A 24406-nucleotide genomic window follows, 5' to 3' on the forward strand; every position below is an offset into this window, starting at 1 on the left:
CCAGTGCCTTTCAAGTGCTCAGATTAAAGGCGTGGGCCACCACGCCCTGCTGTCTCTATCCACCTTTATGTGGGTTCTGGGGTTTGAACTCGGGTCACCAGGCTTGCATGGCAAGCACCTTTTCCCACTGAGCCATCTCACCAGCCCACATTTTCTTGATGCTATCCTTTGAATCACAAACAATATTAATTTTAGTAGAGTCCTATTTACCTATTTTTCTTTTGTTGCTTATTTGATGTCATACCTAAGAAATCATTGCTAATCCAAGTTCAAAAAAATTATGCCTGTTTTCTTCTCTTAAATTTAGGTCTTTGAATTTGAAATTTGAATTGACTGTGGTGTGAGGTTTCAGGAGCCAACAAACTTCATTCTTTTATGAGTAAATATCCAATTGGTCCAGCAACATTTATTGGAAAGACCTGTTTCCCTCTGCTCTGTGTGATTTCTCATCTGGCCTGTAGCAGCTGCTTCGTGTGTGCCTGGTCACTGTCATACTATTCCCCTTTGCAGCTCTTACATACATGTTCACTGGTGCCTCTCTGGCTTTCTGCATGCTCACTTGTACTATGAAATACTGTCTCTGTTGTGAATCTTGAGGAGTCCTGTGATGTACAGTTGTTTTAGCTGACACTTTCTGCAGTAACCCTCCCTTTTGTATCTCCGGGCAGCAGCATGATATTCCCTCTCAGTTGCACTTTTAAATTTTTACTAAGGTGTTTGTTTGTTTGTTTGGTCTTTTTGAGACATGGTCTCCCTGTAACCCCGGCTGGCCTAGAATTCACTATGTAGACCAGGCTGGCCTCAACTCACAGAGATCCATCTTCCTCTGCCTCCCAAGTGCCTGGGATTAAAGGCATGTGCCACTACACCCAGCTTGTACTGAGCTTTTGTTTTGTTTTGTTTTTATATTTCATTTATTTTTATTTTATGTGTATGAGTGTTATGCCTGCATGTAGGTAAGTGTACCCCTGTTGTGCAATGCCCACAGAGGACAGAAGAGGCTGTTGGAGTCCCTAGAACTGGAGTTACAGACAGTTGTTAGCTGCCATGTGGGTGCTGGGATTCAAACCCGGGTCTTCTGCAAGAACAGTCAGTATTCTTAACCGCTGAGCCATTCTTCAGCCCCTTGTACTGAGTTTTTAATAAGCTCATTTTATTCTATTCAACCATTCTGGAAATATGTCTTGCTTTTTGGTATTAAATACTCTTTTAGAAAGTTATATAGAGCCCCCAAGATGGTTTAGCAGGTTAAAACAGTTGCTACACAAGCCTGGAGACCTGAGTTTGATCCCCAGAATCCAAGTAAAAGATAGGAGAGAACCAACTCCACAATATTGTCTTCTCACTTCTGCATGCACACCATGACACACATCCCCCCGCCACACACACACAAACACAAGCAGTAAATAAATATTTTTTAATTAAAAAGGTAGTTATAGAATACGTGTCAAGCCTTTTTTTAAATTGGATAACTATAAAACTCATTTTCCTGATCTATGAAATGCAAAAACAAGGAACTGGTAGAGAAACCATTCTATTTATATATGTGCTCACATGAATGCAAGTATGTAGTGGTGAGAGGTTGTAGTTAGGTGTCTTACTTAATTGTTGTTGACCTTTTTTTAATACAATTTTTAAGAATATTATTTTTATTTTATGTGTATGAGTGTTTTACCTGTGTAAGTGTACCCATGTCATGCAATGCCTGCAGAGTCAGAAGAGGGTGTTGGATTCCCTTGGAACTGGAGTTACAGACAGTTGTTAGCTGCCATGTGGGTGATGGGAATTGAACCTGAGTCCTGTGCAAGAGCAGCCAGTGCTCTTAACTGCTGAGCCATCTCTCTAGCCCCACAATGTGGTGTAAGATTTTTTTTAATATTTATTTTATGTGTAATATTTTATTATTTTTATTTTATGTGTATGCATGTATTGCCTGCATGTACGTAAGTGCACCCGTCTGTTGGAACCCCTGGAACCCCTGGAATTGGACTTACGGACAGTTGTTAGCTGCCATGTGGGTGCTGGGATTCAAACCTGGGTCCTCAGCCAGTTTTCTTAACCGCTGAGCCATCTCTCTAGCCCGTTTTAAGATTTTTTTTAAAATATGTATAAGTTTTGTCAGCATGTACCTCACCCACATGTGTGCCTGGTGCTCACCGAGGCCAGGGTGGCAGATTTCCCTAAACTGGAGTCACAGATGGGTGTGAGCTACCATGTCACTGCCGAGACCTGTCCCTCTACAGGAATAAATGCTCTTAGCTGCTGACAATCTCTCCAGCCCTTCCATCTTGTTTTCCTTTTTTTTTTTTTTAACATTCTCAGATGTCACTTTGAGGTTTTCACTATACAGTGAGGAGGAATGAAACATGGTGATTATTTCCAGGCAAATTCACCAGGCATTTGCCCCTCCTGTCCTAAGGTGAACAGCCTGAGCTCTCCACAACATAAGCACACTTTCCTTCTCCCTGGAAACTCCTGAGCTGATAAAGGGAAGAATGAGCACTTACAATAGGGCAAACTAGCCCAGGGAGCCAGGCGGGGTTCTGAATTGTTCCTAGAGCAGACTGGAACTGGACATGAATGTGCCCCTCCCTAGGGAGCCTAAGAGCCAATGCTTATTTCACAGTGCTCCTCCCTACAATGCCCCCACGTAAGCTCAGAAGCCTGCACAGTCCTGGACACAGTCTTCCTCTTTGATGGCCCCTCAGCTGCTGCTGTGTCTGCCAACTCAGCTGTAAAGGAGCAGTCAGTATATGTGTAGATAATGGGGAGCAGGAGGTGCCTGAGCAAGCAGGAAAGCAAATCAGATGTATGTTCTGGGGCTGGGTCGACATGGTAGCAGGAAAGATCATGGTCCTGTGGACCACAGGAACCTGGATCCTCCATTAATCCTAATCCTGATGGTTTCTGTTCAGGACTGCTTTTGGGGAAAATTCCAGCTTGTCCTTAAGGCTCACCACCAGTGTGGTCTTTGCCTAGCAGCTCCTTCAGCTTGCATCCTCAAGGTGCTCTGGGATGCTCCTTTCTTCCTCTATAGGCCATGGATATTTTCCCCTAATGAACCATTCCAAGTGGGAACCCACAGCTTCCACCACAAAGGCCACAGGAAAGATGACATAGGGAGCATAGGTCCACACCATGATCCAAAGCACAGGCCACATGACATCTGCAGCCTAGCCGTACTGCCCCTGACCGCCTCGCACACCACCTTGTAGCCTGGAGCACAGAAGCACAGGCTGTTGCAGCTTCCAGCAGCCAATAGAGTGTCACCCTGAGACCATACCCACTGGCCACAGGCCTCCACCTTATTTTCTTGAGAAAGTATCTCACACAGAATTTGGAGCTCACAGTTTGGCTGAACTGGCTGGTCAAGAGAGCACTTTGGTGTTGGAATTACAGGCACACACCGCCATGCTTTGCTTTTTTTTAATGTGGGTGCTAGGAGTACAAATTCGGGCCCTCATGCTCATGGCAAGCATGTCACTGAGCCATCTCTCTAGCCCTATTTTATTTTTGAAGCAAGATCTCGTGTAGCCCAGGCTGGCCTCAAACTAGCTATATAACTGAGAATGACCTTGAACTTTTTTATTGGGGGGGGGTGAGACAGAGTCTCCCTTTAACCCCAGCTCGCCTCTATCTCACAGAGATCTGCCTAACCTTGCCTCCTGAGTGCTGGGATTAAAGGCATTCACCACCACGCTCAGCTGATCATGAAGTTCTGATCCCCCTGACTACCTTCCAAGTGCTGAGATTCAGGCATGTGCTGCCACACCCAGTTTATTTCACACTGGGAATCAAACCCAGGGTTTTATGCAGGATAGGCAAGCATTCTGCCAAGTAAGCTACATCCCTAGTCCCAAGAAACTATCCTTTAATGGCTGTCAGGTAAAGGCACTTACCCCCAAGCTTGACAACCTGAGTTCAATCCCCAGGACACACATGGTCTAGAAGAGAACCAACTCCTGCATGTTGCAAGTTGGCCTCCACACAAGCACCATGGCACAAATGCACATACATGTTAAACACACACACACACACACACACACACACACACACACATACACTTGTATATAACAAAAAATGTAATACACATTTTTTTTAAATAGCATAGTATTTAGTGGCTAGTACTCTCTAGTGTTGGTATTTTAGTAAGTGTGCTAGGTGGTAGCCACTAGTCTAAGTAACTTGCACTGCTGTCCTCTCACTTCATTCTGTCCGCATGGCTGAGCAGTCAGAAGGAACAGCCGCTGTTTCATCTTCTATTGGTTCTATAATGAAAACTACTGGGCAGCCACAAGTGTGTGTCAGCCAGGCTACCATGGGGATCTGCAAAGTTACAGCTCCTGCTGTCGTCAGCACATCGTCCCTGGTGTCCACACCGAACTCCATCTCAGGAAAAGCCACAGTATCAGGTCAGTACTGTGACATTTGTTCTCTGTTTCTCTCATTAGACCAGAATGTGTTATACTTTATATAATTAAGTAACCCAGAAATATTTTCAAATAGCTACCTTTTAAAAATTGTGCTTCTTTTATTATTTATTTTTATGTGTATTGAGCATTTTGCCTGCATGTATACCATGTGCTTGCAGTGTGCACAGAGACCAGAAGAAGATGCCAGATCCCTCAGAACTGGAGTTATGGCTGATTGTTAGCCTCCATGTGGGTGCTGGTAACTGAACCTGAGTCCTCTGTAAAAACAGCCAGTGCTCTTAACCACTGAGCTATTTCTTCTGCCCTATTTGTTTAGAGAGGGAGAGGGAGAAAGAGAGACTCCTCAAGTGTCCTTGCACATACATGCATGTATGTAGAGGTCAGAGGACAACTTTAAGGAATCATTTCTCTGAGACCTTCTACCCTGTGGGTCTTAAAAGTTGAATGAAGGTTGTTAGGCTTGGTGGGAAGCACCCTTGAGCCATCTCACTAATTAAGCAGCTACTTTTTAGATAAATTATTCTGATCTTAAAATCTGCAGGTATAAATCTTTAAGTCTGGGCCTTAACCTTTATCATTTAAAAATAATTCCATTTTTAATGATGGAATAAATTTTTAGCCAGACATGAAGGCACACACCTTGGGAAGCTCACCATTGGGACAAAGGGAGATAGTCTCTGTGAGTTCAAGTCAAAGCCAGCCTGGTCTACATAGTGAGTTCTAGACAAGCTAGATCTACACAGTAAGACCATGACTCAAAAAAATAAACAAGTCTTTTGCTATCTGGAACCCTATTGAATATGTAGCTGTTTTCCTGATGTGTTTGGTTTTTTGGTTTGTTTTTGTTTTTGTTTTGTTTTGGGGTTTTTTTGTTTTTTGGGTTTTTTTGTAATTATGTGAATAGCTAACAGTTTGCTCTTTAAGAACCCATTTTTTCTTTATTAGTGACCAATTTTGAATAGAATTATTATAGTACATGTTACACATTTCTTTGCTTTCAAGGTCATAGTACTTATCTCAGAAAGTTGAGAAGATTAAGTGAATCGATACTGGCAAAGCTTCACCCCTGTTGACTGCCTGTTGATACTAAATTAGTGCATGTTTTGCCACAGGAATATTAATGAGTTTGATTATAAAGTTCTGTCTCAGGTGCTGGATGCTGATGTCAGCTTTGCTTCTCAAACTTGACAGATTAGTTTGGCTGGGCATGGTGGCACACACGTGTAACCCCAGCTCTTGGGAGGTAGAGGCAGGAGGATCAGCATTTCAAGGTCTTCCTCAGATACATAGTGAGGACATCCAGGACTACTTGAGACTGTCTCCAAAAAAAGAAACAACAAAAAAGTCAGTTTCTTTTTTGTCTGTTTTGTTGTTTTTGTTTTTTGTTGTTGTTCTGGGGTAGCTTGTAGGGATTCTTTTCTGGTACAACTAAAATGTCACTCTTCTAAACCCCTCCGTAATGGATGGCATCTTTTTTGTTTTTGTTTTATTATTTTTTACTTTATGTATATGAGTGTATTGCCTACATGTGTGTAAGTGTGTATGTGTTGTACAATGCCCTCAGATCCCCTGGAACTAGAGTTCTGGGTGGTTGTTAGCCACCATGTGGGTGCTGGGAATTGACCCTGGGTCCTCTGTAAGAGCAGCCAGTGCTCTTAACCACTCAGCCATCTCTTTAGCCCGTTTGGTTTGGTTTGGTTTTAAGACAAGGTCTCCCTATGTAGCCCTAGCTGGCCTGGAACTCCACGATGTAGAACAGAACTCACAGAGATCCACCTGCCTCTCCCTCCCCGGTACTGGGATTAAAGGCATGCACCACCTTGCACATCTTGTATTATCTTTTTGTAGATTGATAATAACCAGTTTACTTGCTGGCATTGATCTACAGAAAACACTGATCTACAGTGAAACACACTGGTGCATGTGCAGACTTGTGCACCCAGACCTTAACTGCCTTTGGATAAGACATTCATGGATGCTATTGTATTATATCTGTATTCTTTAAATGGTTCCAAACTGGGGGCTGGAGAGATGGCTCAGCAGTTAAGAACACTGGCTGTTCTTGCAGAAGACCCGGGTTTGAATCCCAGCACCCACATGGCACCCACATGTCTGTAACCCCAGTTCTGGGAGATCCAACAGCTTATTCTGTCCTCCTTGGGCTTTGCACGACACAGGTGCACTTACCTACATGCAGGCAATACAAGCATACACATAAAATAAAAATAATAAATAAAATATTTTTAAAAATAAATGGCTCCAAACTCAGTCTCTGTGTTTACCTGCTGTTTGCGTAAGGAATAGAAGGAGAGATAGATGGCGCTTCAGTTAAAATCACTGACTGCTTTTACAGAGAATCTGGGCTCAATTCCCAGCATCCACATGGCAACTAACCACCATCTATTAAGTCCAGTTCCAGGGGAATCCAACACTTTCTTGTGACCTCCATGGGCATTGCACAACACGGATACACATAACATACATGCAGGCAATACACATAAAATAAAAATAATAAACAGAATTTTAAAAATACAAGGAATAAGCCAGGCACACACCTTTAATCTCAGCACTTGGGAGGCACAAGCAGGCAGATCTGTAAGTTGCAGGCCAGCTGGGATTACAGGGAAGACCCTGTCTCAGAAACACCAAAAAAAAAAAAAAAAATCCCAGCCTCAAAAAATGAGATGGTTGAGTGTAAACTGGCCAACAACTGGTAATATTGTAAATAATTACAATCCATTCTGAAAGCAATTTGGCAATGTTTCAAGAGTAATAAAAAGATCTGTGCCATTAAAAAAAAAAGAGAGATGGTTGAATATGAGTCCACACTGAAACTTAACATGTTGGGCTGGAGAGATGGCTCACCGGTTAAGAACACTGGCTGTTCTTGCAGAAGAACTAGGTTCATATCCCAGCACCTACATGGCAGCTAACAACTGTCCATAACTCCAGTTCCAGGAGAGCCAACGGCCTCTTCTGTCCTCCAAGAGCATTGCATGACACGGGTGCAGGCAGTATACACATACACACAAAATAAAACTAATAAATAAAAATTTTTAAGAAAGTACAAGGAATAACATTTAGAAGCGATGAGTACCCTTTCCTGCCCCTTTTCTGATTACATTTTTAGCATGTTGTGAATAAAGTCTTCCTGCTTATGTTTTCATTTCCTAAGATGCTGCTGATAAACTTTCTGACTTTTTTATGAAAACAGCCAAGCTGTTTCCCACAGATAAACAGCAATTTTTTTTTAACTTTCTATGTACATTACGAGCTATGTTAAATTATGTCACCAATGGGGCTGAAATGGAGCCAGCAAGGGAGAGTACCAGATGAACCAGATGAAGGAGAGTGCATGAGGCCTCATAGGTGACTGTAAGAACTTCACCAGTGACCACAGCAGAGCCAAGAAGTGTGTTTCAAGTGAAAGCAATGACCTGCTTTACCTTCTTTTTTCTTAATTTTATTATTTTTATTTTATGTGTATGTGTGTATTCCCTGCATGTAGGTAAGTGCACCCATGCTGTGCAATCCCCACGGAGGACAGAAGGTGTCATTTCCCCTGGAACTGGAGTTATGGACAGTTGTTGGCTGCCATGTGGGTGCTGGGATTCAAACCTGGGTCTTCTGCAAGAACAACCAGTGTTCTTAATCACTAAGCCATCTCTCCAGCCCCCCTGCTTTACCTTCTAAAAGACTCAGTGAGGCCCTGAAACTAGACTAGAGGCATAAGTGGAAACAGACCCAAAAGTGGATACCCTATGAGCCGTCAAGGAGCTCTAGCCACACTTTTATTAAAGGAGCTCCGGAAAGAAAGTAGTGTAGGATGCTGGCCACATGGTTGTTCATGCTGTGTAACCTCCCAGGGGTAGTGGGCAGGGTGAGGTTACATACAAGAATCTGCCTCAAAAAACAGGAGGACAAAAAAGAAAGACAACAGTGAGAAGAAAGTGATCCACAAACGAAACAAGATTCTTCTGGAGTCAAAGGGTGCAAGTTCCCAGGTGGTGAGGCATGGTGTCCTGTGCAGTAGAGGAAAGCTGGCCCACAGCCAGGTGCAGTCTTCAGGAAATCAAATGCCAGGAATAAAAAGATTTTCTTTTAGAGAAAGTACATTGAATTTTTAAGAAATTTCATTGCATAATCATTAAACTTCTCATTGCTTTTCAAGTTCCAGGGGAAAATTAAAATGTGTATAGTACTGTCTGGCCATTGTGTCAAGTTTAGTCTAGAATTCGCTAGTCAAAAGATGATTATTATGAGTGAAGGTAGTATTCTTCTCTGATAGGCAGTTTCTGGCACATTTCCTGCCTGCCATGTCCAGAGACATTATTAAAGTATCCGCTTTACCAGAATAAGCAAGTGTAAGCTAAGAGGAAAACACGGGAAGATACCGAGGGATAGTGAAGTGGCCTGGCATTCCCCGAAAATGCTGGGCTGCTGGCTGCTCAGAGTTCTGGGATCAGTTAGAAACTGCTTAATGGGTTGAGGTGGGAAAAGTTGTTTCCAGAGGTGCCTTGAACAAAGTGGGCAGACTTAGGAAACTGTTTGCGGGGGAGGGGTTCAAAGAAAAAATTAAGTTCATTTCTTTGATCACAAAGAACAACATGGGAATGTAGGAAAGAGAAAATGAAAGTGCCTCAAGACTTGCCTTCCTGGAGTAGGCTACAAGAAGAGGTTAGGATTAAGGCCTCCACATACACATTCTTTCTAGTAATTGAAAAACAAAAGGAATTGCTGATCTAATCAATACAGGAGTTGTGCTGAAGAGCACTAGGTTACTGCTGGGGTTACGGTTTTCACTTAGAAGCTTCTTTGTCCTGTTTTTACTTTTTGGCTCTCAGCACATAACATTTTGATAAAAACAAGCTTCAAACTACAAAACACCAGGTCATTGTTTTTCTCCCAAAGGGCATATCTCAGTAAGCAGATACTGCTTGTTGAGTGGCACTTCTTACATCCTCTGCACTTTCCTGTTCTCTGTTTGCAAAATTTTCTATCTTTCTGATTGGGTGCAAGGACACTTGAAAAACAAGTTATACCACATCGGAGTTTCATTGTGAGTTCTGCATCATGCATTGCCTCCTGCTTCTAGCTTAGTTACTAAAGGGTGACTGTCCTGGAAACACCCTTGAGAGAAAACAAGAGTGGCAGAGAGGGCAGGGAGCCTGAGGGAGCACCTGATCTTTAGCTCGGCCTTATCTTCCAACTTATTTTAGGACTGTTGAAGATTCATTCCAGTCAGTCCAGTCCCCAGCAGGCTGTCCTGACAATTCCCAGCCAGCTCAAACCACTAAGTGTGAACACCTCTGGCAGTGTGCAGACGATCCTGATGCCTGTGAATAAAGGTATGTCTTCTACCGTGGGCCTGACACAGCTACATCTTGGGAAAATCCATATTGTACCAGTTGGTGGTGTCTCTTTGCCTGGAACAGCCTGCCATTTAGCATCTTCTTTCCACCATCTGAGTCCTGGGGATTGAACTCAGAGCATCAGGTTTGGTGGCAGATATCTTTACCCACTAGACTGTCCATAAGTCAAGAAGGAACATTTTGAACATTTGTGAGAGTTGAGGTTTATTTGATTTTTTTTTAGCTTACTGACGAGCCCCCGTGTCCATTGTTGATGTAGCTCACTTTCCCTGATACTAACATGTGGCCCATCTTACATGAAAAGAAGGGCCTTACCATTTCTGTTGTGCTATGATTGTGGTATTAGTTGAAAATGAGGCTCTCACATGGGAATTAGATCATTCTTCTTAAAAATAATTTCTGTCTCTGTAGAAGAGGGAGGCAGACAACAAGGGCTGGATGATGGGGAAGAAGGCAGTGAAACACTGCCTTCTGGGCATGACAGGGCTATTAAACTCACAAACTCACAGCCCCTATGGTTGCCTGCGCAGGGTGTCAACATTCAGTCATGGATGGAAGAGGGGTTCGTGGGGCCCAGCCCTTCCCCTCCTCAGAACTATTGGCAGTGATGGCTTCTGGGGAAGGGGAGTGGTTTAATTACCGGTGAGATGCCAGTGCTCCTCTACATAGCTCCATACCAATGCCCACAGGGGCAGCTCAGGTGAAACTCGGTAGGTCTCAAAATAATAAAAAGACCATGATAGTGGGAGGGGGACTTATTAGGAGAAAGAAGGGGTGGAGATGGAAGGGGACTAGGAGAAGCTGTCGGGATGTGACCAGAATATGTTCATGTATGAAATTGTCAAAGAATAAATTAATAAAGAAAAACTAATTTCTTTTATTGTTATGTCTCCCTGCTGTTTTGCCTTTCAGTGGTTCAGTCATTTTCTGCCAACAAATCACCTACCATCCTGCCCATAGCTGTCCCGACTCCAGCTGCCTCCAGCTCTACTCCAGTAGCTATTGCAAAAGGTAGGTGGGAATACCTCACAGTATTCCGCCCCAAAGTTTCATGCAGGACATGCTATAATCTAAATCCGTTGGCTTTTCAGCATCTGTGAATCAGCTACTTAGCAAATACAAGCTGACCATTTATTTTAGTAGACTAAGGCATAAAAACAGAGGTATAAAATATCAGGGTTAGCAGGGACAGAATTTTGTATGGACCATGTATAAACTAGACTTTCAAAGACTGAATCCATGTAACTGTAGAGAGATCAAGAGTTGTGCCAGATTTAAAAACAAAAAACAGTAGAAACGAGCAGAAACAAGGCTTGGGTTTGTTTATGGGAAATAGACCGTTTAACGACATTGGAGAGCATAGGGGTGGCAAAGGTGTTTTAGATAGGGAGCAGACTTCAGTAAGCTAACAGAAGGACATTCCTGACTGTAAGAAGGTGGGGGGGTACATTGGGTCCAAGTAAACTTGCCATATATAACCGCTCTAGAAATAACGACAGCCACCATATGTTCAGAGCCCCTGGTGTATCAGGTCCCAGTGTCGGCCACAATAGATAATACATAATTCTTGCTTCAGTCATACAGCGTAGCTGACATACCCATTTTGTAGATGAGGGAGCACATTTAGAAATACAGATACTTCCCAAGTCTAGGAGCAGTGCGGTTGGGATCTGAAATATACTTTCCTCTACCATGCTGGTCTACTTTGCAGGCATTCTGGGATCTCACTAGTGCCTTGGGAGGTGGATTTGTAATTTGCTAAGTGGAATTTACTAAAATCTGCACTCTTTTTGTGTACCACTACCGCCTGTAAAGCTTTTTTGGCATATAGCCATGCCCAGTCTTCTGCATACTATCTTCCAACCTCAGAGTTTGGTTCCTACAGAGGCCATGTGATTCCACTGTTTGTGGATTAGCTTGCAGGGGAAAGCATTTGCCAGCCCCTGAGCAGAGGAGAACTAGGAAGGCATTGCTGTCACTGTACCAGACTTGTAGAAGCTAGTCAGTTCTGCCCCATACAGGTACTCATTTGTTTAATGACCAAGTCAGAGCATCTGTTTGTTTTTAAGGTTGTTGTTTTGGGGGGGGTGTTGTTGTTGTTGTTGTTTTGGTCTTTTTGAGACAGTCTCCCTGTAGCCTCCAGCTGTCCTGTAACTCACTGTGTAGGCCAGGCTGGCCTTGAACTCACAGAGATCCACCTGCCTCTGCCTCCCAAGTGCTAGAATTAAAGGTGTGCACCATCATGCCCGGCTTAAGGTTTTTTTTAAAAGAATACATTTATTTTATGTGTCTCTGTGTGTCTTTGTGTATGCATGTGAATGTGCAGCAGCACATGTGTGCACACTGGCACATCCACAGTACACATGTGGTGGTCACAGGACAATTATGAGAGTCAGTTTGTTCCTTCTACTGTGTGAGTCCTGATGATCAAACTGAGGATATCAGGCTTGGTTGCAAGTACTTCTACCCACTGAACCATGTTGCCAGCCCCCTGATTTTAAGTGAATGAAGTATCAGTGAAGTACAGAGATAATTAACCAGACCATTTGCGGATTTAATAAATGTATAGACCCATGTAAACAGTAAACAACATCATTCAAGATATGGAAATTTCTATAAATCATACCCTTTCTAGTCATTTCCTAATCCCTATAAATAACCACTATTCTAATTTCTCTTACTAGAGGTTTTTTTCTGTTTTTTAGATTTATAAAAAAGAAAGTATATGCATTCTTTTGTATCTGCTTTCGTTCATTGCTTTTGAGATTTCTTTGTGTTGTTGCTGAGTATTTTACATTGGAAAAATATATTGTAATTTTTTTTTTATCCATTGAGGGACATTAGAGTTAATTCCATTTTGCAGCTTTTATGTATAAATTTTAAAGAATATGTTTTCATTTCTGTTGTAGAAGAGTTATCCCAACCTTAAAATACTGTGATTGAGGGGCTGGAAAGATGGCTCAGCAGCTAAGAATACTTGCTACTCTTGGGGCTAGAGAGATGGCTCAGCATTTAGAGGTACTGGCTGCTCTTGCAGAGGACATGGGTTTGATTCCCAGCACCCACATGGCAGCTGACAACCATCTGTAACTCCAGTTCCAAGGGATCAGATGCCCCTTTCTGACCTCTGAGGGCACCGGCACTGCACTACACAGATGCACCTACCTACATGCAAACAGTACACTCATACACATAAAATAAAAACAATAAATATATTAAGAAAAGAATACGTGCTACTCTTACAGAGGACCTGGGTTCTGTCCCAGCACCCACATTATATCTCACAACCATCTGTAACTCCAGTACCAGGGGATTTGAGTCCCTCTTCTGCCTCCACAGGCATTGCATGAGGAACAGTAACATACATGCAGACAAAGCAAGTACAAATAAAATAAATAAATCCAAAACTGCTGTGATTGATTGTTAGGCATGATGGCTCATTCCTGCAATCCCAGCATTTGTGAGGTGGAGGCAGGAGAACCAGGACTTCAGGATCATCTTACATAGCAAGTTCAAGGCCAGCCTGGATTATAGGAGACCCTCGCTCAAGAAATTTAAAAAGCTATGATTATATATGTCTATAATTATCCAAATGCCAAATCCAAGAGACTTTAGCCTGTAGAACTGGAATACCTGAACTCTTTCTAAGGATCTCTTCCTTTTCCTGAAGTCTCAGAATTCCTAGGAGTTAGGGAAACACGCACTGCTGACAGTGAAGTTACCAGTCACTTGATAGGTCAGTATATATAGAAAAATCATTGTACCTTCTGTTATAGCCACAATTAAAAATTTAAAGACAGGACTGGAGAGATGGCTCAGTACTTAAGAACACTGACTGCTTTTACAAAAGACCTGGGTTCAGTTCCCAGCATCCACATGGCAGCTAGCATGCCAGGTCCAGAGGATCTGATGCCCTCTTCTGGCCTCTATGGGCATTGTATGACACAGGTGCCCTTGCATGGATGCAGGCAAAACACTCATACACATAAAATAAAAATACAGACACCAGGCATGATAGATAGCTTATCTCTGTAATCCCTGCACTCAGAAGGCTGAAGCATGAGGACTGCAGCAAGTTCATGGCCAGCCTGGTTAGATAGCAAGACCTTTTCTCAGTAAACCAAAAAGAAAGAGGGAGAGAGAAAAAGGAAAGGGAACCAAATATCTAAAAAATACTAAATACTAAATATCTGTTAATGAAGAAAGGGAAAACTAGAACCAAAAAGAAAAAAATGGTGGCGGGGTCAGCAGGGTGGCTAGTGTGTAAATGTGATGGCCACCAAGCCTAAGGGCCTCAGTTTGAGCCTCAGGGCCCATATGGTAGAAGGACAGAATTAACTCCTGAAATTTGTTCTTTGACCTACACACATGGGCCATGGCACAAAGCATGCCCACATGCATATAAACACATATAAAATAAAGAATTTTTTTTTTTAAGTAGTAGGGGCTAGAAAGAAGGCTTAGTGTTTAAAATTACTTGCTGTTCTGCAGAGGACCCAAATTTGGTTCCCAGCATTGGGTGGCTCACAATGTTCTGGAACTCCATGGGATCTGATCAGTACCCTCTTCTGGCCTTCACTGGTACCTGAACACACATGACACATACACACACACACACACACACACACACACACACAATTTACATGTTAGATTTGTAGGAACAGTCATGAACATTGCAAGAAAAATTAAAAGTCAATAAACTCACCAAGAATTCAAAAGTTTGCAGAGTACCAGACGTTGACAAGGATGTAAAGTGACCGCAGCTTGCATATGCTGAGGGGGGGGGGTAAAGCAAGGACTTTGAAAACCACTTGGAAGTTTTGTTTTAATTTCTATTTTTATTCAGTGTGTCTGAGTGTATTGCCTACATGTATGAAAGGGCCCTATGTCATGCAATGCCCATGGAAGCCAGAAAAGGGTGTTGGATCCCCTGGAACTGGAGTTGTGGACAGTTGTTAGCTGCCATGTGAGTGCTGGGAATTAAACCCAGGTCTTCTATAAGAGCAACCAGTGCTCTTAACTGCTGAGCCATCTCTCCAAACCCCCATTTGGCAGTTTTTAATAAAGTTAAATACCATCTATCCTCTGTTCCAGTGAATCTACTTCTGGGAAGAGATTGAATATATCTTATCAAAAGACATGTAAGAATGGTCATTCCATTATTACTTGTAATATCTAAATGATGACAGAGAAAATATGTAACTCCACCAAGATTCAGACTTGTCTGTGAGGAACTGGCAAGCCTGAGGGAGCCAGCTTGAGGCAGGCAAACTGCATGTTGGTTTGCTACAGGAACTGGTGTATAGCTAGGAAAAAATTCAAATGTAATGCTTACTGAATGCAAGTTACGTGTCAATTAAGATGAGAAAGGATTTTGTATATCTCATTTAAAAATCCCTGTTGCTTAAGAATTTACTCAGTACTGAGGAGGAGAATGAACATTAGTGCTGATGTACAAGATAGACCATCGGGCTGGAGAGACAGCTCAGCAGTTAAGAGTGCTTACTGCTCTTACAGAGGACCTCAGTTTGCTTCCCAGCACCCATGTCAGGTGGCTCACAAAAGACTACGTACAGACACACACCCATACAGATTAGACAGACAGACTGACAGAGAGAATAAAGGTAGGAAATCTTGGGCAGAGGCAAGAAGTGTATACGTGTGGTGTTTTGATCAAAGAAGACTTCTCCTGTACAAAGTGCTTGGGAACAGAAATGTTTGGAATTTCAGATGAATTGAATTTTGGAATACAGTATTTGTATATATATAATAAGATATATCTATGGAAAATGCCAGGCATAGTGGCACATACTTGTAGTCCCAGCACTTGGGAGGCACAGGCAGGCAGATCTCTGTGAGTTCAAGGCCAGCCTAGCCTGCATAGTGAGTTCCAGGCCAACTGGGGCTACAGGGAGATGCTGTCTCAAAAAGAAAAAAAAATATATATATATATCTTGGGAATGAAATTCGGCTCTAAACAGGAAATTGATTTATGCTTTTTATATACCTTTTACATGTAGCCCAAAGGTAATTTTAAATAGTATTTTTAAATAACGTTGGATGCATAATAGCCAGGCATGGTGGTATATATCTATAATCCCAGCACTTGGGAGACTGAAGCAGGAGGATTACCATGAGTTCCAGGCCAGGTGAGCCACATAAGAAGTTCTAGGCCATTCTGGGCTGTAGTGAGACTGTCTCAAAAATACCAAAAATAATAATAATTTGTGTATGTGAAATTTTATGCTATGGAATTTTGCATGTGCAACAGCATGTTGGCATTCAAACAGTTTTGAATATTGAAGCACTTCAGATTTCAGATTAAGGGTGCTCAACATGTGGTTTTGAAAGCGCCACATGGGGCTGGAGAGAGAGCTCAGTGGTCAAGAGTACTGGCTGCTCTTGCAGAGGACCTGGGTTCAGTTCACAGTATCCACATGCAGCTAGCAACTGTCCTAACTCTAGGGATCCAATGCCCTCTTCTGACATCTGAGGGCACTGCATGACACAGCTGCACTCACATATACCCAGGCAATGCACTCATACACATAAAAATAATAAAATTCTTTTAAAAGAAAGCCTGTTGTGATTAGCTTAGAAATTTCCAATGAAGCACAAGAGATATGATTTTTGCTTTTTGCCTTCTGTCTCAGAATACTAGAGCAATCCTGCAGTCAGGAAGCTTAGCTGGCTTTCCAGGATACCAGAATAGACATGATGGTAGAACTAGCACTGGTGTTGTAACCAACATGACATCTGTCTTGGGGGGTAGGATGTGAGAGAGGATAACAGACCAGTTAAGAAATATGAAAAAAAGCCACTTTATTGTTCTCCCCTTGAGCCTGGAGTTGCTTTTCTGAGACCTAAGCAAACAGGTCCCTTGTGTACTAATGCTGTGATGACAGGAGCTATCTCCGTCCCTTTCTGTGTCCTCATCAGTGAGGAGCTTTGTTTCACTCACACATGGACCCTGACAGCCCACTCGCTCTCTCTCTCTCCTCCCTTGTAGTGAAGACTGAACCAGAAACTCCTGGGCCAAACTGCCTTTCACAGGAAGGCCAAACAGCGGTGAAGACCGAAGAAAGCTCTGAACTTAGCAACTACATCATTAAGTAAGTATTCCAGTTTCTTCTTAAAGAACTCTGCTTTTGGTATCTTTGTGATGCTTCTTTGAAATCATGATTGTGACAGCTGAGTGTGTATGGAGTGTTTGTAGTTAGCCTCTTGAGGGGGAGCTGTCTGTCCTTGAGCGCTGAAGAGTTTGTTTTAGCCAGTGATATAACTTAGGGGCTGCACTTGCTCTGTAGCCATGGAAGCCGCAGAACTTGCTTGAGATTGCTCACACATACTTGCTGAGTGTGTCTGTGGATCGAGTTCATGTGTGGAATCACTCAGGTGTTTGCATTGTGTTCCTGCCTCTCCACACTGCCTGAGCTTCCCAGCGGCCCCAGTGCTGCCATGACTCGCCTCGCCTTTTCTGAAAGTGCTTCTTTGGCTTTTCTCATTCCCAAATCAACCTCTTCTGACCATACACTCTAAACTGTCTGGAACCTCTAAAGACAATAGAAGTATGACAGATAATTAGTGTCAACTAACCTTAAGACAGCAAGTTGTATAATATCAATCACCTTGTAAGTAGAATCTTGCTATTTAGTTTTCAAATATATAGAAAATGTCTGATTGTTACATAATTTGCCAAAATCTGTTTATTCTTGACATTAAATGTAGACTACTTTATGAAGAGTCTATCTAGGGGCCGGAGAGATGATGGCTCAGTGGTTAAGAGCATTGTCTGCTCTTACAGAGGACCCTGGCTTGGTTCCCAGCACCCACATGGCAGCTAACCATAACTCCAGTTCCAGGGGATCCATTGCCTTCTCTGGCCTCCAAGGGCATTGCATGCACATGATGTGCTCACATACATGTGCAGGCAAAACACTCAGACACATTAAATAAAAATAAATCCAAAAAATTTAAAAACTAAAAATTTAAAAATAAGAAGGCTCTCTAGAGTGGTACACAACTATAATCCCAGTGTTTGGGTGGTAGAGGCAGAAAGAACAGGAATTTTAGGTCCTATGCAAATTTGAGGCCAGCCAAGGCTGTATAAGACCCTGTCTCAAGAAACAAAAGAGGGGAAGGTGAGAGAGAAGGAGGAATGGAGGCCTCCGATTGGAAGTAAAGGGATAACTTCAAAGGGGAATCCTGGGGGTGTCAGAAACTGCCATGTGTATGCAAGTTACTGTCTTTTATCCCCCTCAGGATCGACCATTTGGAGACTACCCAACAGCTCTTAACAGCAGTAGTAAAGAAGATTCCATTAATTACTTCAAAAAGTAAGATAATTATATTCAGCGCACAGATTTTTTTTTTTAATTGTAAACTACTTGGAGTATTGTGATAGTTATGACATTTTAGACATATACTCATTTTCAGGGATCCTGGAATTCATAGTATGTGGTCACATCCAGTTAAGACATTAGAGGACAGGAAGTAGTGGCAGGTGGTGGCAGCGAAACCTGGAGCCTTATGCATGCTGAGCAAATTCTTTACCACTGAGCTACATCTGGGCCCTCAGTCTTCAGTCATTTACACTATTTGATCTGCAGAAGGAACTTTTCATATTCATTTTTTGTATCTAAATCAGAAATTGTTATATACAATTAAAACTTAGTATGCCAGACCTGATTGTAGGTCCTTTAACCAGAGTCTTTTTTGATAGTCTCCAGTTCACAGTTGGGAAAGCTGCAATTGAGCAAGCTACAGGTGGCAAGACTGAGTACGAACCCAGCTCTATGTGACACTTAATCTTTCTGTCAGACTCAAGATCACTCACTTTGTAGAAATGTACATTTGTCAAGAGGTTCAAAAGCAAAAGTCTGTCATATCACTGCCCATTGTTAGTAAGAGTAAATGACCTAGTTCTTATCCCCTGTTGTTCAAAAAGAATGGATGTTCCTCACTAAGAGGAGAGTATGGGTGTTTGCTCATGGACAGGGTCACCACAAGAGTTAGAGGGAAGTTATGGTACCATTTCCTTCCATTTTCATCATGTGGCTACGAAATACTAGGCCACCCTACTTGTTTTTCCACATATAATAGCAAAGAAATTGCTAGGCCCTGTGGTTCAAGCTTATGATCCCAGCTGCTAGGGAGGATCAAGAACAATCTCAGGTTCAAACCCTGTCTCAAAATTGTAAAGACATAAAAAGAAGACTATAGATGTTGCTCAGTGGTAGAGGACTTGCCTAGATTGTTACAAGGCCCAGGGTGTAATCTCTAGAACTGCCAGCCTCCTACCCCAACCCGCCCCAAAGTAAAAAACTATCTCTTTTCCTCATTTAAGCTCAGGAAAGTTGGGGGATCATTTTGAGGTAGTTCTGAATGTACTTTGTATGACTGTCTCATCTTACCAGAAAAGATTTCAAGAATCTTGAGTCTCAGTCTCACTGTCAGTTTACATGAAAATACAGAATGTTGAGGCTAGAGAGATGGCTCAGCAGTTAAGAGCACTGGCTGTTCTTGCAGAAGACCCAGCACCCACAAGACCCCGACTATCAACCATCCATAACTCCAGTAACATCCTCTTCTATCCTCCAGGAGCATTACACGACTTGAGTGTACTTATACACATGTAGGCATAACACTCATACACATAAAATAAAAATAAATACTTTTTTAAAAAAATTGAAAATACAGAATATTAGACTTTTGTGATTTATAGTGAAGAAAACTGAAGCCCAGAGAGATACTGTGGCCTTCCCAAGGCTACTTAGTGAGCTGATGGCAGGGCAGGGCTCCTCTATGAGTCTGTCGTACTTGATTTCATAGCTTCACGACCATACATTGTCTTTATCCACCACCAAGGTGTGTTACTCAGCAAGAAACATAAACATCAGTTGAGGAAACTGGGGACCAGCAAGATGGCTCAGTAGGTAAAAAGCTAGATTGCAGTAGCTCATTTATCTACAGTGCCAGGGCACCTGGACAGGAAGATGAGAGGCAGAAACAAGAAAACTATCCAATCTGGAATCCACAGAGCGGCAGAAAGAAGCAACCAGGCCTCAGCAAGGTGGGGAGAGAACTGACCCTGAGAGTTGTCATCTGACCTCCACCTGCACACTCTGGCATACACCCACCCTCACACACATATGTCAGGCATCACACATACACAATGATAATAATAAAGTTTAGGGGCTGGAGAGATGACTCATCAATTAGGAGCACTGGCTACTCTTGCAGAGGACCCAGACTTAGTTCCCACCACCCACATGGCAGTTAACAACTGTCTGTGACTCTTGCATAAATGGGTGCGCTTAAATACATGCAGGCAAGACACTAATATACATAAAAAGGAGAGAAAAAGGAAATAAATTTGGGACTTGCCTCTAGCAAACAAAATTTTGTTCAAACCAAAACAGCTTTTCTTCAGAGTTTTCAGTATGTCTGTGTTGTAGGTGAAGAGGCCAGCTGTTTCTCTGCGAAGTCTGTGGAGCAGTATTATGGCTGGAACATCGGGAAGAGGAGAGCTGCTGAGGTAAGGCTATGTCTGCCCTTTTTCGTGCAGCCCACCACTGAAAGCCAGTCAGAAAGCAGAGGTTAAAGAAAAGCCATAAATTTGTAGTTATAGTCTGTTAAGGATATTTGGTAGTGGACCTAGAGAGATGGCTCAGTGGTTAAGAGCACTGACTGTTCTTACAAAGGACCTACCCACATGGCGGCTAACAACCGTCTATAACTACAGTTCCAGGGGATCCAATGCCCTCTTCTGACATCCACGGGCATTGCACAACATGGTGCAATACACTCATACACATAAAATTAAAATAACTTTTTTTAAAAAGATTCAGTGGTAAAATATTTTTCAGTTATGAATTTCTCCTTTCCTTTACTGATAGAAACAGCTCTCACTGTGATGGTTTGAATGAAAATGTCCCCCATAGCTCCAAGTATTTGGACATTTTGTCCCCACATGGTGGGGCTGTTTTGGGAGGTTTTAGAAGGTGTGGCTATCCTGGAGGAAGCACGTCACTGGGGGTGGGCTCAGAGAGTTCTTAAGCCTTGCCGGATCTCCAGTTGCTCTCTTGTTTCCTGTGCTGCTGGAAGATGTAGAGCTTAGCTTTGGCTCCTCTCCATGCCTCCCCACTAAGGTGGACTGTAATTCCCCTGGAACCGTAAGCTCAAATAAACTCTTTTATAAATTGTTTTGGTCAGTGTTTCTATCACAGCAACAGAAAAGTGACTAATACACTTAATTTTTTGTTGTTGTTGTTGTTGCCTTTTTGAGACAGGGTCTCCCTGTAGCCCCAGCTGTCCTGGAACTAAAATAAGCAAAACATAACTAAAAAACTAAAGACCTTGAATTCATTTTGCTATTTTGAAATCCATTTTTTAAAATTAATTAGTTAATTATTTTCGACAGGGTTTCCCTAGCCCCAGCCTGGTTGGAAGTCACTATGTGGACCTGCCTCCCAAGGCCTGGGATCAAAGGCCTGCGCCACCACACTGGGTGTGGTGGTGTGCACCTAATTTAATCCCAGCCCTCGGGAGGCAGAAGCAAGTGGATCTCTGTGAGTTTGAGGCCTGCCAGGTCCACATAGTGACTTCCAAGCAGGCTGGGGCTAGGGAAACCCTGTCGAAAATAATTAACTAATTAATTTTAAAAAATGGATTTCAAAATAGCAAAATGAATTCAAGGTCTTTAGTTTTTTAGTTATGTTTTGCTTATTTTATTTTTGTTTGTTTGTTTGTTTTCTTTTCTTTGTGTTTGAGTGTATATCGCCTGCATATGAGTAAGTGCACCCATGTCATGCAGTGCCCTCGGAGGTCAGAAGGCTTTGGATTCCCCTGGAACTGGAGTTAACAGACAGTTGTTGGCTGCCATGTAGGTGCTGGGAATCAAGCCCTCTGCAAGAGCAGCCAGCGTTCTTAACCACTGAACCATCTCTCCAGCCCCCCCCCTTTTTTTTTTGAGATAGAGTTTCACTATGTCCACCTAGCTGACCTGGAACTCACAAAGATACACCTGTCTCTGTCTCCCAAGTGCTGGGATTAATGGCTTGCACCACCATGTCTGGCCCTGTATTCAGGTTTTCATGGCGTACTAACAAGTGTTGCCACATGCAATAGAGTTATGAGACAGAGAGGAGCAGCTTGTACAGGGTAGTGCTAGGAATCAGTGGAAGATCAGCACTGGTTGTTTGGGAAAGAAGGGATGGGATATCATAGTTCATGACCAGGTAAAAGGCCTTAATGCAAACCTAGGAGTTTCTGTTTTATTTTGTAATGTTAAGGGCCAGGCAGGATGGTCACTAGGCCGGGAGAGAGTAACTCCTTCCACGGGTAATGGGGTGGGGGAATTTTTGGGCATGGTAGCTCTAGGAGAGCATCCTGAGATAATAGGCAAAGGAGCTCCTTCCTTATTGGAAGTGGGCGCAGACGCGGCATCCACCTCCAGGTCCGGGGGGTCTGGGAGGTCCGGGGTCGAGGTAGTAGCCAGATCTACACTAGATTGCTCCCGGCAGTGTTTGTTGTGGGCCGAGATGACTTCCTCAGGAGAGGGGGATTTAAGGCTAGCAATGATGGCTAGGAGGATCGATAAGAATGATGCGGGGGGAGTGATCCCTGACCCGACCTCCCTTTTTCAGGCCAGGAAGAGGACCTGCATCCACGTGTCAGGGTCCCACATGTTTTCAGGGGAGACCCATGGAGCCAAATTAGTGGCCTCATCCCAAAAGTGTTCAATATCTTTTGGTTTCACTTTCAACCCTCTGGTTTTAAGGAGCACCTTGAGTGCTCCCGTTTGTGGTTCCCTGCATTGTGGTGGTAAATTGCCCAATGTGGGAGGGTCTCGTGAAGGGAAATTCACCACAAAAGTAGAAGATGAGGGTGACTACCAAGAGGGCACAAAGGAAGCAAAGAAGCACTGTGAGCCACTCGGATGTAAACCGCCCCAACATGTGAAGGTGTATCGGATCCAAATGTCTTGTGCTCAGTGAGGGACTTCTGGAGGCCGTGACACCTCCAGCCGTATGCTCACACGGTGTCTCCAGGACAGACAACAGGGTGACCCGAAGCCTGGGCTCTGAGTTCGGGGTGGATCAGCCCTTATGTGAACTCACCAGGACGAGCCAAGAGGGGACGTGGGCTTCGGGACAACGTGGCGGAGTGTGCCTCCCTGATCTAACAAACTAGTCCAACAATAAAGACGACAGACAGGGTGGAGGGGACAGAGGAGGGGGGGCTACTCTCTTACCCTCTAGCAGCTGAAGAAACAGACAAACCCAGGGGCCTACTTACCAAATGAACCGAGGTTCTGGGTATTGCCAACACCTTGGGCAGGAGTCCCTGTTCAGGTGCCAGGTGTTGCAGGTCCTCCTCAGGCCAGCTGTGAAGACCCTAACCTAGATCGGATCCCCTGCCAATTGGGGGCGGGCAAGAGGCGCAGAGTCATGACACACAGACCCCAGGAGTCAGGTAGAAGCAAGCACTAGGCGAGGTGCTGCAGCCTGGTTTAATGCAGGAGGGGGCAGGCTTTATAGCTCCCTTTTCTCTGCCCCCAAGTCATTTTAGTCAGGTCACTGTTTTCTGATTGGTCCGCACCACGCAGTCTGTCAGCAGTCACTGGGCTCGCGAGCAGGTTACAGAGACTCCTTTTGACAGGCTATTTGTGGACCAAGAGGTGAAGTGAATTCTCGCTGAATCCCAGGGCTCTGAGTCCACGCCATCTTTGGAGGCCTCCTGCTACAAATAAAAGTTTTTTTAATTGCATTTTTTCATTTGCTATCTGTGGATGCATGTGCATGCTCACTCGTGTCACTATATACATGTCACATGTCAACTTGCAAGAGTTGGTTTTCTCCGTCCACCATGAGGGTCCTGGAGGTGGAACACAAGATACCAACCAGGTTATGAGGTTTGGTGACAGGAGTCTTTGTCCTTGAGCTATTTTGCTGGCCCTTAAAAGAAGTTATTTTTTGTTACTAAATCTTGTTTTTAATTGCATAATTTATTTCAATAGATAGCTGTCAATTTTAAAGAATTCAATTATGGTTTAAAAAAATTTTTTTTCAAGTGGCAAAGAGCAATGACAATACGAAAAGTCTTACAAGAAATCCTGGAGAAGAATCCAAGGTTTCATCACTTGACTCCCCTAAAAACCAAGCACATTGCTCACTGGTGCCGCTGCCATGGCTACACCCCACCAGACCCTGAGAGCCTGAGGCATGATGGAGACTCCATTGAGGATGTACTGACCCAGATCGACAGCGAGCCAGGTATGCCTAAGTGGGCTGCCCCAGTGTCCTGGTGGCCTGACGGGCCCCTCCTGTAGAATGTACTTGCCTCCCTTCAGCCTCTCTAGCTCCCAGTTGGCCTCAGTGCTCTTCCCTTTAGTTGGTAGCTACCCTAGGGGATCAGACCCTTTCTTACCATGACATGCCAGATAATACAGTCCTTTCAAAACCTTTGTACCCAAGTGCTTAACACTTGATGTTATGTCCCAGCCAGTAATGTTTAGTTTATGCCATCTGGTAAGCATGCACTATTCTTACGTGATTCTTATATCTTGACATGAGTCTCCTCAGTGTCACGTGTCTTTGA

At 43.3% G+C, this 24406-nt stretch overlaps 1 protein-coding gene and 1 pseudogene across 1 annotated transcript in view; one reads left to right on the plus strand and one right to left on the minus strand.

The window, feature by feature from the left end:
- Positions 1–24406, plus strand: part of Yeats2 (YEATS domain containing 2) — a gene marked incomplete at its 5' end in the record, with an annotated part of 78461 nt that overhangs the window by 48012 nt on the left and 6043 nt on the right. Inside the window, 7 exon segments of the mRNA XM_008830664.1 lie at positions 4232–4412; positions 9653–9781; positions 10718–10816; positions 16815–16917; positions 18068–18141; positions 20263–20342; positions 23880–24081. Coding sequence (XP_008828886.1) covers positions 4232–4412; positions 9653–9781; positions 10718–10816; positions 16815–16917; positions 18068–18141; positions 20263–20342; positions 23880–24081 — 868 coding nt within the window.
- LOC103732143 lies at positions 2852–3461 on the minus strand (annotated as a pseudogene).

This window comes from Nannospalax galili, unplaced genomic scaffold (genome assembly GCF_000622305.1).
Source record: "Nannospalax galili isolate Female #2095 unplaced genomic scaffold, S.galili_v1.0 scaffold2875, whole genome shotgun sequence".
Taxonomy (NCBI): domain Eukaryota; kingdom Metazoa; phylum Chordata; class Mammalia; order Rodentia; family Spalacidae; genus Nannospalax; species Nannospalax galili.